A 14,525-nucleotide genomic window follows, 5' to 3' on the forward strand; every position below is an offset into this window, starting at 1 on the left:
TAGCATTTGATAAGTTCCTATTAAGGGCAGATCTCTGGGCTTGCCAGGTGGCTCAGTGGTAAAGAATCTGCCTGTAGTGCAGGGGATGTGAGTTCGATCTCTGGGTTGGGAGGATCCCCTGGAGAAGGAAATGGCAAGCCACTCCAGTATTCTTGCCTGCGAAATCGAATGGACAGAGGAACCTGGTGGGCTACAGTCCATGGGGTTGCAGAGTTGGACACAACTTAGAGACTAAACAACAACAAGGGCAGATGCTGTTACAAGTATTTTCCTATGATAACTCTCACTGTATAAGCTCACTGTCTATTTGAGGTATATGTATTTCCATCTTACAGATGAGGAAACTGAGGCACAGGTATAGAACCTTGGCAGAAGTCCAAAATTATGCTGACAAGATCACTTCCAACCAGTCTTGGGGAGTGACCTGGCGGCTTTGGCAGTGTTTCAGCACACACCAGAGTGTGGTTCTACACTCAGGTCCCCCAGCTAAGCTTCCTGAAGAACCAGGTGCCAGCTGGAGCTGGGGGCTCACGGGCTGTGATTGGCTGCCATCACTTGTGGTTAGCCCTGTGTGGTGGGGGGAGGCTGGGAAAGGCAGTGGAGACTGATAAATAATGCAGCAGCCTGCCTGAAAGACAGGAGAGCACCCTCTGCCTTCTCTTTGGTATCAAGTGATATCAACTGAATTGCAGTCTTCCTAACACTTTGCCCAGGCAGCCCGCTGAGCAAGGTAACACTCATGCTTTTCATGCCTTGAGTCACAATATTTATTATATTTTTATGTTGCTAACTAAAAGTACTTGGGCTTTTTCCCTTGTGGGGAATGAGAGGAGGGATCGAGGGAAGCTGACTTATGTTTGGTTTTTCTCTCTAATGTGCTTAAAATAGGAAAGGAACAAGAGACTAAGTTGAGGAAGACACTGTAGGTTCATAGAGAAGATGCAAAATACCCAAATTACTGTAAATGAGGGCTCTAGGCAGAGGAAGGGCTTGGGGGAGTGTGGTATTTATTTATTTGGCTGCAATGTGTGGCTTGTGGGGATCTTAGTTCCCTGACCCAGGGATCAAACATGTGCCCCCAGCAGTGGAAGCTCAGAGTCCATCCAATGGACTGCCAGGAATTTCCCAAGTAGTGCCTATTGGAGGGATTTGCAAAGCGAGTCAGCAGAAGGAACGGAGTGAGACTCTTGGAAAAAGTACTGCGCTTATCCAGGCAAGAAAAATAATCAGGAGCAAACAAATGTCAGGGTTGGAGGAAATATGTACTTGCCCAGGTATTTGCTAAGAATTGCCAGGAATTTCCTGAGCTGCATCAGATTAAGTAGGAGACCAGTATTTCCCAAAGCATGACCTGTGTGCCCCTAGTAACAGTGCCACTGAAATGCTTGTTAAAAAATACAGTTTCTGGACTCTGTCCCAGATGGAGAATCAGACTCTCTGGGACCTGATGATCTGCATCATTGTTTTAAAACACAAGCTCCCTAGTGATGCTGGCACATAGCAATTTTCAGAACTGCCACTGTAGAGACCCTACACAGAGGTTACGTTCGTGAACAGGATTCCTGATCAGGGGCTGTGACAATGCACTTCTTTCTGAAGTAGTTCAAGCAAGAAGTTGCCTGGAGGAAGAGCAAGAATCCTCAGGTCATTTTGTAGATGCCTTGAGACATAAAAAGGCTTTTGATGCTGTCAGTTTTTTGATGTTGGTGTTTGGCAAAAAGCAGACAATAGTTATTTGTGGAGTGAATGAATAAATGAACGAATGAGTGCAACGGGTGTGACAACAAGGGGTCACGCTTGGGCACACAGTAGTCACTCAAGCATTGTGTGGGGACCAAAGACGTTAAGAGGAGGGATTGTGGACCAAGTACTAACACGTATGTGTGTGAAGAGTTGGGGCTGGGCTGGGAGTAGGGGCAGTGCTGCAGCTCTGCCTTCCGAAATAACTAATGATGCACTCCCATGAATGACAGTTTCTGCCCCAGCCAAGTCACCTTAGACTGGCTGCCAAAGTGAATCCACGCCCTGTAGGGAGAAGGACCTCTCCAGCTGTGATGGAAGGTCATAGCAACGCTGAGAGGGTAGAGCATGGGAACAGGGCTGAGCCAGCAACAACCACCCTGCCTTATAGAGTCTGACGCTGGTCCACCACTGAGACCCTGTGTTAGAAGAGAGGAGATCAAGAGTTTGCAAGATTCCCAGGTGTCCAAAAAAAAAAAAAATGACCTCAGGATAACTCTTTCATGGTTCAAACTTCATGCTGTCTGCAAGTCCATATTTCAGTCCCCTTTCAACTTGTTTGGGATTCCAGGTGGCTCAGTGGTAAAGAATCCGCCTGTCAACGCAGGAGATATGGGTTTGATCCTTGGGTCGGGAAGATCCCCTGGAGAAGGAAATGGCAACCTGCTCCAGTATTCTTGCCTGAGAAATCCCATGGACAGAGGAGCCTGGCAGGCTACAGTCCACGGGGTCGTAAAGAGCTGGACACAACTGAGCAACTGAGAATGCATGCACAGGTTTACCAGAAAAGAAAAGCTAAGAATGGTGGTCAGATTTGACATTTGGCCAAACTTTTCTGGGAGGAAATTTAGGAAGAAGTATGGGAAAATGAGGAAGGAGAAGAGTGTGTCAGAGGATGAGGTGGCTGGATGGCATCCCCAGTGCAATGAACATGAACTTGGGCAAACTCCAGGAGATGGTGAGGAACAGGGAAGCCTGCGTGCTGTGGTCCATGGGGTCACAAGAGTCAGACACGACTGGGCCACTGAACAACAACAACAATGCGGAAATGACTATGGGTACATGGAAATCTAGCCTTAAAAATGTTTTTTCCCTAAAGTGAATATATCACAAAAATTTAAAAAATAATACATATTTGTTGTGAAAAATTCTAATGATATAAAAATGAATTAAATAGAAAATTAGAGATCTTACCAGTATCAATTCTATTTTTTTAAGAGTTGACATTGTGAAGGTTTCAGTGCATACTCTTCCAGACTATCTATATTTTCAGATATATACAAATATGAACAAATATGCAAGAATGAGGTCTTACTATACTTGCTATTGTTGTTCTTGTCTCAGCTTTGTCATGTGTGCATCATTTTATATCTTGATGTATATAGAAATTGCATATATGTATCAATGCATACAGAAAATTTTAATTTCTGTGTTGTTTTCCATTGTGTACCTGGTCCATAGTTTGTTTAATAATGCTTGGTGATTATTTATGCTGTTTTTTTATTTTGCAAAGTAAGAAAAAATTTTTTAAACGCATTTTAATTTTTTTTCTTTCTCTCTTTCCATATAAAATATCACTATGGGAATAACCTGTGGGAATGTTTTTATAGAATTTTCTAAAATCAGATTTATTCCACCAAAGATAATCTGTATTTCAACTTTTAAAAGACATTGCTGCATTTTCCACTAGAAATATTATACCAATTTATACTCCTCCCAAAAATGTATGAAGATACCTTCAATCCCTGTACCTTCATTAATGCTGATGAGCATCAATCTCATGTTTTCAATCTTTGCTAATCAAATAGATAAATGATATCTGATTAGAACTAGTTATTAAAAGTTCTGTCTTCTAAAAATAATAGATGCTTATTTCAGAGGCAGTAAAAATCCTCCATAAGGATAAAAAATATAAAACATCTATAGCTTTCACCTCGGAGAAGGCAATGGCACCCCACTCCAGTACTCTTGCCTGGAAAATCCCATGGACGGAGGAGCCTGGTAGGCTGCAGTCCACGGGGTTGCAAAGAGTCGGACACGACTGCACGACTTCACTTTCACTTTTACCTTTCATGCATTGGAGAAGGAAATGGCAACTCACTCCAGTGTTGTTGCCTGGAGAATCCCAGGGACGGGGGAGCCTGGTGGGCTGCCGTCTATGGGGTCGCACAGAGTCAGACACGACTGAAGCGACTTAGCAGCAGCAGCAGCATAGCTTTCACCTGTGTGCATGCTAAGTTGCTTTACTTGTGTCCAGCTCTTTGTGACCGTATGGACCATAGCCCTCCAGGCTCCTCTGTCCATGGGATTCTCCAGGCAAGAATGCTGGAGTGGGTTGCCAAACCCACCTCTAGGGGATCTTCCCAACCTAAGGATCAAAACTGCCTCTCTTCTGTCTCCAGCATTGGCAGGCGGGTTCTTTACCACTAGCGCCACCGGGGGAAGCCTCATAGGTGCCACACATCACCACTATTAGCTTCTTGGTGTATGTTTACCTAAAAAAGAGAAGAATAACACATTTTCCCTACTCCATTCTTGCTTCTAGTTTGGATAAACTTGTAGCAGCTAAATAGAAAAACAATCTAATAAGTAAATTTGATTTGGATGTCAGTGGCTAATAATAGCATGGTGATGGTACTTTTTCTGGGAGTACTTTCACAAATGTATTTCAGCTGATTCTGATAGACTATTTTAGGGTAGTGGGAGTCAAGGCGAGGTGTGGGTAGGGAGGGGAGACGGTTCTAGGGCTCCTTCTAACATGCCTTGACTTACTGATTATGAAAGTTCAGTATTTAACTTGAATAACTCTAGAGATAGTCATGCATTTTTTAAAAGAATTCAAAGTATTATCTTGGAATTCCAGAGAACTAGTGTGCTAGAAAAAGACAGGGAAGGGGAAGGCTAAAGAAATGAAAAAGACATTTGGGAATGAGTTCAAACCAAGGCGACAGAGGGGGCATGGGAAGGCCCCTGACCCTGACCCAGGACAGAATTTAGGAACATAATTGAACCGTATGCAACTTTGAGGTGTTGGTTGGGCTGCAGCTGAAATACTTCTGAGGTTAAGGAGGCCTTTGAAATGGTTTGGAACTGTTTGGTTCTCACACAGTCCTGCATACAGAACAAGGTAACAGGATTTCCTTTTCAACCAAGACTTGGAAGTTGGCTATTAGTTTTTACAAAAACATGAACCTCCGAAGCATAATGCATGCAAGACGGAGCAGACTTCAGCGGTTTAAGGGATGGCCTGACCGGAAACAGTCGGCAGCCATCAGGACAGCCCTGGCGGCTCCCCCTGCCCTCCCGCCCCCCACCGCCAACCCCACCTCTGAGCAGAGCCTGTTCCTCTGAGGGTAGTCTCCATGACCACATGACTAGAAAAATATCATCAATTTGGTTAGTTAATTGAGGGGAAAATGTTATTTAATATAATCGCCAAGTCAAGAGCATTAAACCAGAGACTTCCCTGGCAGTCCAAGTAATTAAGACTTTGCCTCCCATTACAGAGGGTGTGGGCTGGATCCCTGATCAGGGAGCTAGGTTCCTGCATGCCTCACAGCACTGCACCTGCCCCCACCAAAAAAAAAAAAAAGCCCCAAACATAAAACAGAAGCAATATTGTAGCAAATGAAACCAAGACTTTAAGAAAAAAGAGCATTAATCCAGCCAAATATGGGATATATAGATGACAGTTTGAATATACAGTTGCTGTTTTTTCCAGTTATGTGTACTAAAGAATTTTGAGAATATTGGGCTAATTGGGTCTAGAGATACTCAAATGGCATTTTAAGACTTTTTCTCTACAGCACCATGATGGCTACACCACAACCCAGATTTCTAGGGTTTCCTGAAATGTATAATTGCTAATGTTTTTCAAAGAAGAAAAATATTACTCCCACCTCTTCTCATTACAAACTATAGAGCTAATTAATGATCAGTGCCTGGTAATGACTTTCAGGATGGCCTGTGGAATTTTATCTGAAAATACTCGAATTTTTCATCTTAAAAGTTCTTCAGAATCTTTGTATATGCACACTGTGGTTTGTTTCAGGTTTAGAGAGTTCTGTGGGGTTTGTTTCTAATGGAGACATAGCCTTTTAATTTACAGCAGCATTCACTAATTAAAATTGTAAGCATAATTACTATCCATGATACTTATTATTAGCATGCATTCATAAAGCTCAAAATTCACTTCATCCTTTCAAGTACTGAGTAATTAGTTTCTTTGGATTTGTAGCTTTATCATCCTTTTATGTCCCGTTTGGAAGAAATAAACAATCAACCTCCTGGGAGACAGCTTTAAAAAGCTGGAAATATATTGTCCAGCTACTGCAAAGAGGCTGATACAATGCAGAAAATATGACTTTTCTTTGGTTTTAGTAGCCAGTTTTTTCTTGCATTTATTCGGCAAACAACTATTGAGCATGTAATGTGTACTAGGAACCTTGGGGATACAGAGGTAAATCGTGAGATTTTTGTCCTCAAAGACCTTAAGGTTTTAGTGAAAGGGAAATAATATTGTACATATGGTATGTACATCAACTGTACCTCAATAAAAATAATAAACTAAAATATAAGGTTGTACACATATATGTAAAATTAACTATGGTGGTGTACGTACTTACATACCTGGTTTAAATGACCATCTACACTGTAAGAACAGGGAATGACTCTATTCTCTGATATATGATCAGCACCTAACATAGTATATTAAAATAGGAGATTTAATAATTAACTTTCTGGATGATTTAATAAGTGAATAATTGAACGTACTAATCTGTATTCTTTCCAAGATGCATCAGTGGGATGTTGACATTTTTTTCTCATCTGACTTGTTTTTATTGTTCCCAGGTTTCAGCCAGCATGGCTGTCTCTCTGCCACCTACCCTGGGACTCAGTTCTGCCCCAGATGAAATCCAGCATCCACATATTAAATTTTCAGAATGGAAATTTAAGCTGTTCAGGGTGAGATCCTTTGAAAAGGCCCCTGAAAATGCTCAAGCAGAAAAGCAAGATTCCTCTGAGGGGAAGCCCTCTCTAGAGCAATCTCCAGCAGCCCTGGACAAGGTTGGTGGTCCGAAGCCAGCCCTGACTCAACCGGTGTTAAAGCCCCACCCAAAATTTCAGAAAAAATCCCATGATGATGGAAAAGCAAGAGACAAAGCAATCCACCAAGCCAACCTGCGACATCTCTGCCGCATCTGTGGGAATTCTCTCAAAGCTGATCAGCACCACAGGAGATATCCAGTCCACGGGCCCGTGGATGGCAAAACCCAAGTCCTCTTACGAAAGAAGGAAAAGAGGGCCACGTCCTGGCCGGACCTCATTGCCAAGGTCTTCCGGATCGACGTGAAGGCAGATGTGGACTCGATCCACCCCACTGAGTTCTGCCATAACTGCTGGAGCTTCATGCACAGGAAGTTCAGCAGTGCCCCGTGTGAGGTTTACTCCTCGAGGAACGCAACGATGGAGTGGCACCCCCACACACCATCCTGTGACATCTGTGATGCTGCCCGTCGAGGACTCAAGAGGAAGAGTCAGCTGCCAAACTCGCAGCTCAGCAAAAGACTCAGAACTGTGATCGACCGAGCGAGACAAGCCCGACGGTGCAAGAGAAGAACTCAGGACAGGATCAGCAGCAAGGAACTGATGAAGAAGATCACCAACTGCAGTAAGATACACCTCAGTACCAGGCTCCTAGCAGTGGACTTCCCAGCACACTTTGTGAAATCTATCTCCTGCCAGATTTGCGAACACATTCTGGCCGATCCCGTGGAGACCAACTGTAAGCACGTCTTTTGCAGGATCTGCATTCTCAGATGCCTCAAAGTCCTGGGCAGCTATTGTCCTTCTTGCCAGTATCCCTGCTTCCCCACTGACCTGGAGAGTCCGGTGAAGTCTTTTCTGAGCATCTTGAACTCCCTGATGGTGAAATGTCCAGCAGAGGAGTGCGATGAGGAGGTCAGCTTGGAAAAATACAATCACCATGTCTCAAGCCACAAGGAATCGAAAGAGACTTTTGTGCATATCAATAAAGGGGGCCGGCCCCGCCAGCATCTCCTGTCCCTAACCCGCCGGGCTCAGAAGCACCGTCTGAGGGAGCTCAAGATGCAGGTCAAGGCTTTTGCCGACAAAGAAGAAGGTGGAGATGTGAAGTCTGTGTGCCTGACCTTGTTCCTGCTGGCGCTGAGAGCGAGAAATGAGCACAGACAAGCGGATGAGCTGGAGGCCATCATGAAGGGACGTGGCTCCGGCCTGCAGCCGGCTGTCTGCTTAGCCATCCGCGTCAACACCTTCCTCAGCTGCAGCCAGTACCACAAGATGTACAGGACTGTGAAGGCCATCACGGGGAGGCAGATTTTCCAGCCTCTGCACTCCCTTCGGAGTGCTGAGAAAGTCCTTCTGCCAGGCTACCACCCCTTCGAGTGGCAGCCACCTCTGAAGAACGTGTCTTCCAGCACTGACGTGGGCATTATTGATGGACTGTCTGGACTGGCCTCCTCTGTGGACGATTACCCGGTGGACACCATCGCCAAGCGCTTCCGCTATGATGCAGCTTTGGTGTCCGCTCTGATGGACATGGAAGAAGACATTCTGGAGGGCATGAGAGCCCGAGAGCTTGACGACTACCTGAATGGCCCCTTCACCGTGGTGGTGAAGGAGTCTTGTGATGGGATGGGAGACGTGAGCGAGAAGCACGGCAGCGGACCGGCAGTTCCAGAAAAGGCGGTTCGGTTTTCTTTCACGGTCATGAAAATCAGCATTGCTCACGGGTCACAGAACGTGAAGGTGTTCGAGGAAGCCAAGCCTAACTCCGAGCTCTGCTGCAAGCCGCTGTGCCTCATGCTAGCCGATGAGTCTGACCACGAGACCCTGACGGCCATCCTGAGCCCTCTGATTGCCGAGAGGGAGGCCATGAAGAGCAGCGAATTAATGCTGGAGATGGGAGGCATCCTCCGGACTTTCAAGTTCATCTTTAGGGGCACCGGCTACGATGAGAAACTGGTCCGCGAAGTGGAAGGTCTCGAGGCTTCCGGCTCAGTCTACATTTGCACCCTTTGTGATGCCACTCGCCTGGAGGCCTCTCAAAATCTGGTCTTCCATTCCATAACTAGAAGCCACGCTGAGAATCTGGAGCGCTATGAGGTCTGGCGTTCTAACCCCTACCATGAGACGGTGGAGGAACTGCGGGACCGGGTGAAGGGGGTCTCGGCGAAACCTTTCATTGAGACGGTCCCTTCCATAGATGCCCTCCACTGCGACATCGGCAATGCGGCTGAGTTCTACAAGATCTTCCAGCTGGAGATCGGAGAGGTGTATAAGAACCCCAATGCTTCCAAAGAGGAAAGGAAAAGATGGCAGGCTACCCTGGACAAGCACCTCCGAAAGAAGATGAACCTGAAGCCCATCATGAGGATGAACGGCAACTTTGCCCGGAAGCTCATGACCAAAGAGACGGTTGAGGCAGTTTGTGAATTAATTCCCTCCCAGGAGAGGCACGAAGCCCTGAAGGAACTGATGGACCTTTATTTGAAGATGAAACCCGTCTGGCGATCCTCATGTCCTGCTAAAGAGTGCCCGGAATCCCTCTGCCAGTATAGCTTCAATTCACAACGCTTTGCTGAGCTCCTCTCCACCAAGTTCAAGTATAGATATGAAGGCAAAATCACCAATTATTTTCACAAAACCTTGGCTCACGTCCCTGAAATTATTGAGAGGGATGGCTCCATTGGGGCATGGGCAAGTGAGGGAAATGAATCTGGCAACAAACTGTTCAGGCGTTTCCGGAAAATGAATGCCAGGCAGTCCAAGTACTACGAAATGGAAGATGTTTTGAAACATCACTGGTTGTATACCTCCAAATACCTGCAGAAGTTTATGAATGCTCATAATGCCCTGAAAGACTCGGGGTTTACCCTAAACTCGCAGGGAGGCTTAGGGGACTTGTTAGACCTAGAGGAATCCCCAGAATCCCAAGATTCAATGGAATTTTAAGCAGGGCAGCCGCTTATGAGTTGGTTTTGCAAATATGTTTTCCTCTGGGTGGCATGAGACCTTCTCCTGGCACCCTGCACTCCAGTGTGTGGGGCTTCACCACACAGGCAGTGGTAGGTTGGAGAGGCCGAAGATGCTGAACCCATGTCAGGAATGGGTAACTGGTGAGCTGATTGCTTGAGCTGTTTAGGGAGTTCAGAAATGCAACAGGGGAAACCAGTTATTTGAAAGCTCAATAGCTGAGAGGAGGAGTAACTGCAGAGGAGCAGAGATGAACAAAGATAGGTATGCGTGTGACTGAGTGACGTGAAAATCAAAGTCAGGGTTGCCAAAGAAGCCAGGGGAGAAATTTGACTTGTGGTCTCCATCCCCCCACCAAGTTACTCTAGTTTATATTGAGCTGTGTTTTTTATATCATTTTTGTAGAATTCTTGGTTTTATAAATTTGATGTATTTTGGCTTATTCTACAAGATTCAAAACAGCTTTTCAGATATCTGTAGGAATAATATCTTCCTTGTGTATGGTACAGTGACCTTGATAAAATGCTCTTGGTACATCCTGTCATTTGGTACACTTATGCAGAAATACCCTACATCCAGAATATTTTTGGAAAATCAGTCCTTTTCTGAATTTAAATGATGTCTCTTTTGTAATGGTTAGAGTTTAGGAGATCATCTGTACCATGGATTTTTCAATAACAAAGTTAGAAGAATAAAACTGTTAGCTGCAATTAGTTATTAATCTTGTGGTAGTACATGTTTAGTTTGCTATCAGTAGCCAAGTATGATCTTTATTTTTACTTTTAACTAGATTCTTCAAATGATTGTCCATACAATCTCAAAGGCACATGGGTCCTTTTTTGTTTTGTTTTTACTTTAAAAAATTATTTCTAATTGGAGGATAATTGCTTTGTAAAGTTGTGTTGGCTTTTGCCATATATCAACATGAATCAGCCATAGGTATGCACATGTCCCTCTTCTCTTGAATCTCCCTCTCACCTTCCACTCCACAGTGGTCTTTTAAATCTGGGTTTGTTTACTGTATAAAAACAGATTTAATGTCTTGCTGAAAATTTCTGCCAGGTTTTCTCCATATGAAACCTGGACCAATTTTACTAAATCTAGTTCTCATGGCATCTTTCCCTCTACATTATGTTATTATTTTTTTTTCTATTATGATCAGTTTAATTTCAGTGTATTAAGGTTTTTGTAGCAGGAAATTGTTGTACTTTTCTCACCTGCTAAGTTTAGAGGGAGGGCTTCCCAGATGGTGTCAATGGTAAAAAATCTGCCTGCCAGTGCAGGAGATGAAAGAGAGGTGGGTTCAATCCCTGGGTTGGGAAGATCCCCTGAAGTAGGAAATGGCAACCCACTCTGGTATTCTTGCCGGGAAAATTCCATGGACAGTGGAGCCTAGTGGGCTATAGTCTATGGGGTTGCAAAGAGTCAGACATGACTGAGCCACTGAGCACGCGTGCACAAGTTTAGATGGAGCCTGCTCGTGGTAGAGTGGAAGAGTTAACATTTGTAGAGGGTTTTTTGGTTTGTTTTTTTTGCCACTTTTAGAATATTTCCACATTCATCCACATTCATTTGCCTCATTTTTCCTCACGACAACTCTGTGGGGTAGACATTGCTATGATTCTCATTTGTGGAGGGTTAAATGACTTGCCCAAATTTACGGGGATAGTAAATACCTGATCTGGAATTTGAACTCAAATCTTTTGTCTTCAGATTCCATGTTGTTTCTGCCACAAAAACGAACCATTAATTTTTTTGAAATAAAGCAGTAACATAATTTGTTTAGAATCTACAACTCACCACTATAGTTCATAATCTTGAGATTGCATTCTTGGGAGCAGGGACGGGTGGGTTTTAAGTCCTTGGTGTGCTTAGGGCCTTTTGCTAGGAGGAAGAATTGTCAAAGTTCTCAAGAGCCCCCCCAAAACCTCTGGTGGCTCCAGTTTCTGGAAACTCTTGTCTGCATCCTTAGGAATTTGGGAATTGCCAATTGCTGGCAATTTAGAGCAGGCATGGGAGTTTATATGCTAGTGAGTCATAATGATATGTTAGTGTTAATTAGTTTTTTTTCTTCATTTGATTTTATTGGCCTTAATTGCCACTCTTCACACACAGTATATCAAAGAGCTTTGTAATTTTGTTGTCAAATGTGCATCAGTGATATTATCCTAAATGGTATGCATTTGATGCTTTTATAGGGATTGAACCTGGTATTTTCCATTTAAACAATACAGCAGTTTTTTCTTGCTTTTTTTGTATAGAATATATAAATTACAAAGATACTTGTAATTTAGTTGTCAAAAACATATACATATTTTAATTTTATTTTCTCTAGAAAACGTTTACTTTTTGCATTAGGTAAACTAATGGACTTTGAAGCACCCCTTTCCTTCATCCCCTTTAATCCTTACAGCATGTCTCTGCCCTAATAAACAGCTAAATTCCTGTAATCTTCTTACTCCCTGAGGCATGCTTGCTCTGGTTTGTGGATTTTTTTTCCCACTCCCTCTCTGTTACTCGATTGGTGGCAATGTAAACACTCTCCAATGTTAAATTCAACTTTTCTAGCATTGTAGGAATTCCTTTGAATGCATGTGACTAACAGCATGATTTATAGCACAACCCTCCCAGTAATCCCTTAATCAGATCACATTTTAATAAACCTCAGGAACATCTGGCTGCAGGAATTTCAATATGTAGAAATGCGGCCTATGGTTGTTTCTGTCCTCCTCACTGTTGAGATTGTAATATCCTAGACCCTGGTTTTATATTCAAGTCTTATTTTTGACAGTGTCCATTGTAAATGCAGTCACATTCTCTAGGGAAATTCACCACACTGAACGGAGCATTTTTTTTTTTTCCCTGAAGTGTAGACTGAGACTTGAGAAGTGAAAAGCATCTTTTTCCCATGAAACCTGATTCTACAAGTTCTGCCAACCCGCTGAGGTGCGCTGCAGGGCCAGTGATAATGGCTGATGAAAATTGATGAATAGTTGGTATGAGGTCAAAAAGCTCCTTGGGATTAATAAATATGTACCGAGAAGCAGGAACAGGAGGAAAAGATGTCTTTTCCTTCCAAGTGAATTAAAATTTAGTTTTGCCTCAATTTGTTATCACAAAATATAGATGAAGGTAAAGATTTCTTTTTTTGGGTTGAGCTTGTGGAGGCAGAGTTTGTAAGCACCAGGGGTGGCTGCGGGAATGAATCATCACTTCGATGCAAATGATTTTTGATTGCGGTTATGTCTGTGTCTTCACTTATTGTATGAGAGGTGGTCTATTCTTTCGATGTTGAGAGATTTTGTGACTGTATTTTGTCACTATTTGATTTTTCCCATTTAACTACAGTGACCTACATAAATGTACCTCATTCATTTTGGGTGAGATTTTTCCTTTTGTGAAATTGCACTTCACTTTATTTTCATACACATAATTATAAAGTTTGTTTAATGGCTTCTAAGACCTTTCTTCTTCTTTTTTTGTATTTGTTTTAGGAAAAGTTCAGGCACCAGGATGCAGTGGTTTTATTTGATGATTTGTTGTGGAGGAATTTCCATGTCAAATGTTTTTAATTAAAATATGTTTCAGCACTTAATTTTTATATTTTAATATTTCTGTTCCTTATTAATATTATGGTTATAGTTAACAGTTGTATGTTTAAGTATTTGAAATAAAAATTTAAAATTTGGAAACAGTGGGTATTGTGATTTATATTCAAATAATAATATTGAGTACAACATTAAAAAAAATGAAATGACATTTTTCCTCGAGGGAACTACAACATGAATTTGGTGCTTTTATAATAAAAAGGCAACAGAGTAATGAATATAGTTTATACTAAAATAAGAAAGACCATTTGGTTCCAGATACTTAAGGTAAATATAGGATGTGAAATGAAAATTTAAATTCCTTTGACAATCATAAAAATACGATCCTCTGCCCCATAAAATTCATGCATTCATACGCTCAACATTTTGATCAGAGTGGTTGACTTGCCAGGGCCACACAGATAATGGCAGAAGTGAGCTAGCCCCCAGGTTCTCTTGCCCAGTCCTTTCCCTAGAAACAGCAACAATGGCGATCACAACAGTAATAATAGCTGCCACTGACCAAACCGTGTGGCAAACACTTTGCCTGTGGTTTTCTCATTGGATTCTTTTGGAGTCAGTACTACTATTTTCTTCACGTTACATGCGAGGTCACTGAAGCTTATCTCAGCCCGAAGTTGACAGGACTGCACCTCCACAATTTTTCCTCTAGTTCTGTCCACCTTACCTTCACACTAGTCTGTCAGTGCCACATCATCCGTGAAATTTCAAGCAACTTAGTGCCACCTTTTCTGGAGACTTCCCCAGCTCACTCCTACTCAGAACAGAGATTTGGCCTGGCTAGTGAAAGTCGCTCAGTCGTGTCTGACTCTTTGTGACCCCATGGATTATACAGTCCATGGAATTCTCTAGGCCAGAATACTGGAGTGGGTAGCCTTTGCCTTCTCCAGGGGATCTTCCCAACCCAGGGATCAAACCCAGGTCTCCCACATTGCAGGTGTATTCTTTACCAACTGAGCCACAAGGGAAGCCCTTGGCCTGGCTACTTCCATGAGTAGGGAGGGTACCAGGGTCTTTGGGGTACATGCTGTTTACCTACAAGTACAAACATATTTCAATATTTAAAAACTTGGTATGTTTGCATGGAAGTAGCCAGGCCAAACATACCAAGTTTTTAAATATTGAAATATGTTTGTACTTGTAGGTAAACAGGATGTACCC

At 43.0% G+C, this 14,525-nt stretch overlaps 1 protein-coding gene across 1 annotated transcript; it reads left to right on the plus strand.

Moving 5' to 3' along the window:
• The first annotated feature begins 6,132 nt into the window (after window positions 1–6,132).
• On the plus strand, window positions 6,133–13,351 carry RAG1 (recombination activating 1). The gene has a single exon (XM_086341171.1). The coding sequence runs from the start codon at window positions 6,547–6,549 to the stop codon at window positions 9,733–9,735; it is 3,189 nt and encodes a 1,062-aa protein (XP_086197297.1). The 5' UTR covers window positions 6,133–6,546; the 3' UTR covers window positions 9,736–13,351.
• The last annotated feature ends 1,174 nt before the right edge of the window (window positions 13,352–14,525 follow it).

Source organism: Bos grunniens, chromosome 15, assembly GCF_055505025.1.
Source record: "Bos grunniens cultivar Pamir isolate PY7600 chromosome 15, Bosgru_T2T1.0, whole genome shotgun sequence".
Classification (NCBI taxonomy): domain Eukaryota; kingdom Metazoa; phylum Chordata; class Mammalia; order Artiodactyla; family Bovidae; genus Bos; species Bos grunniens.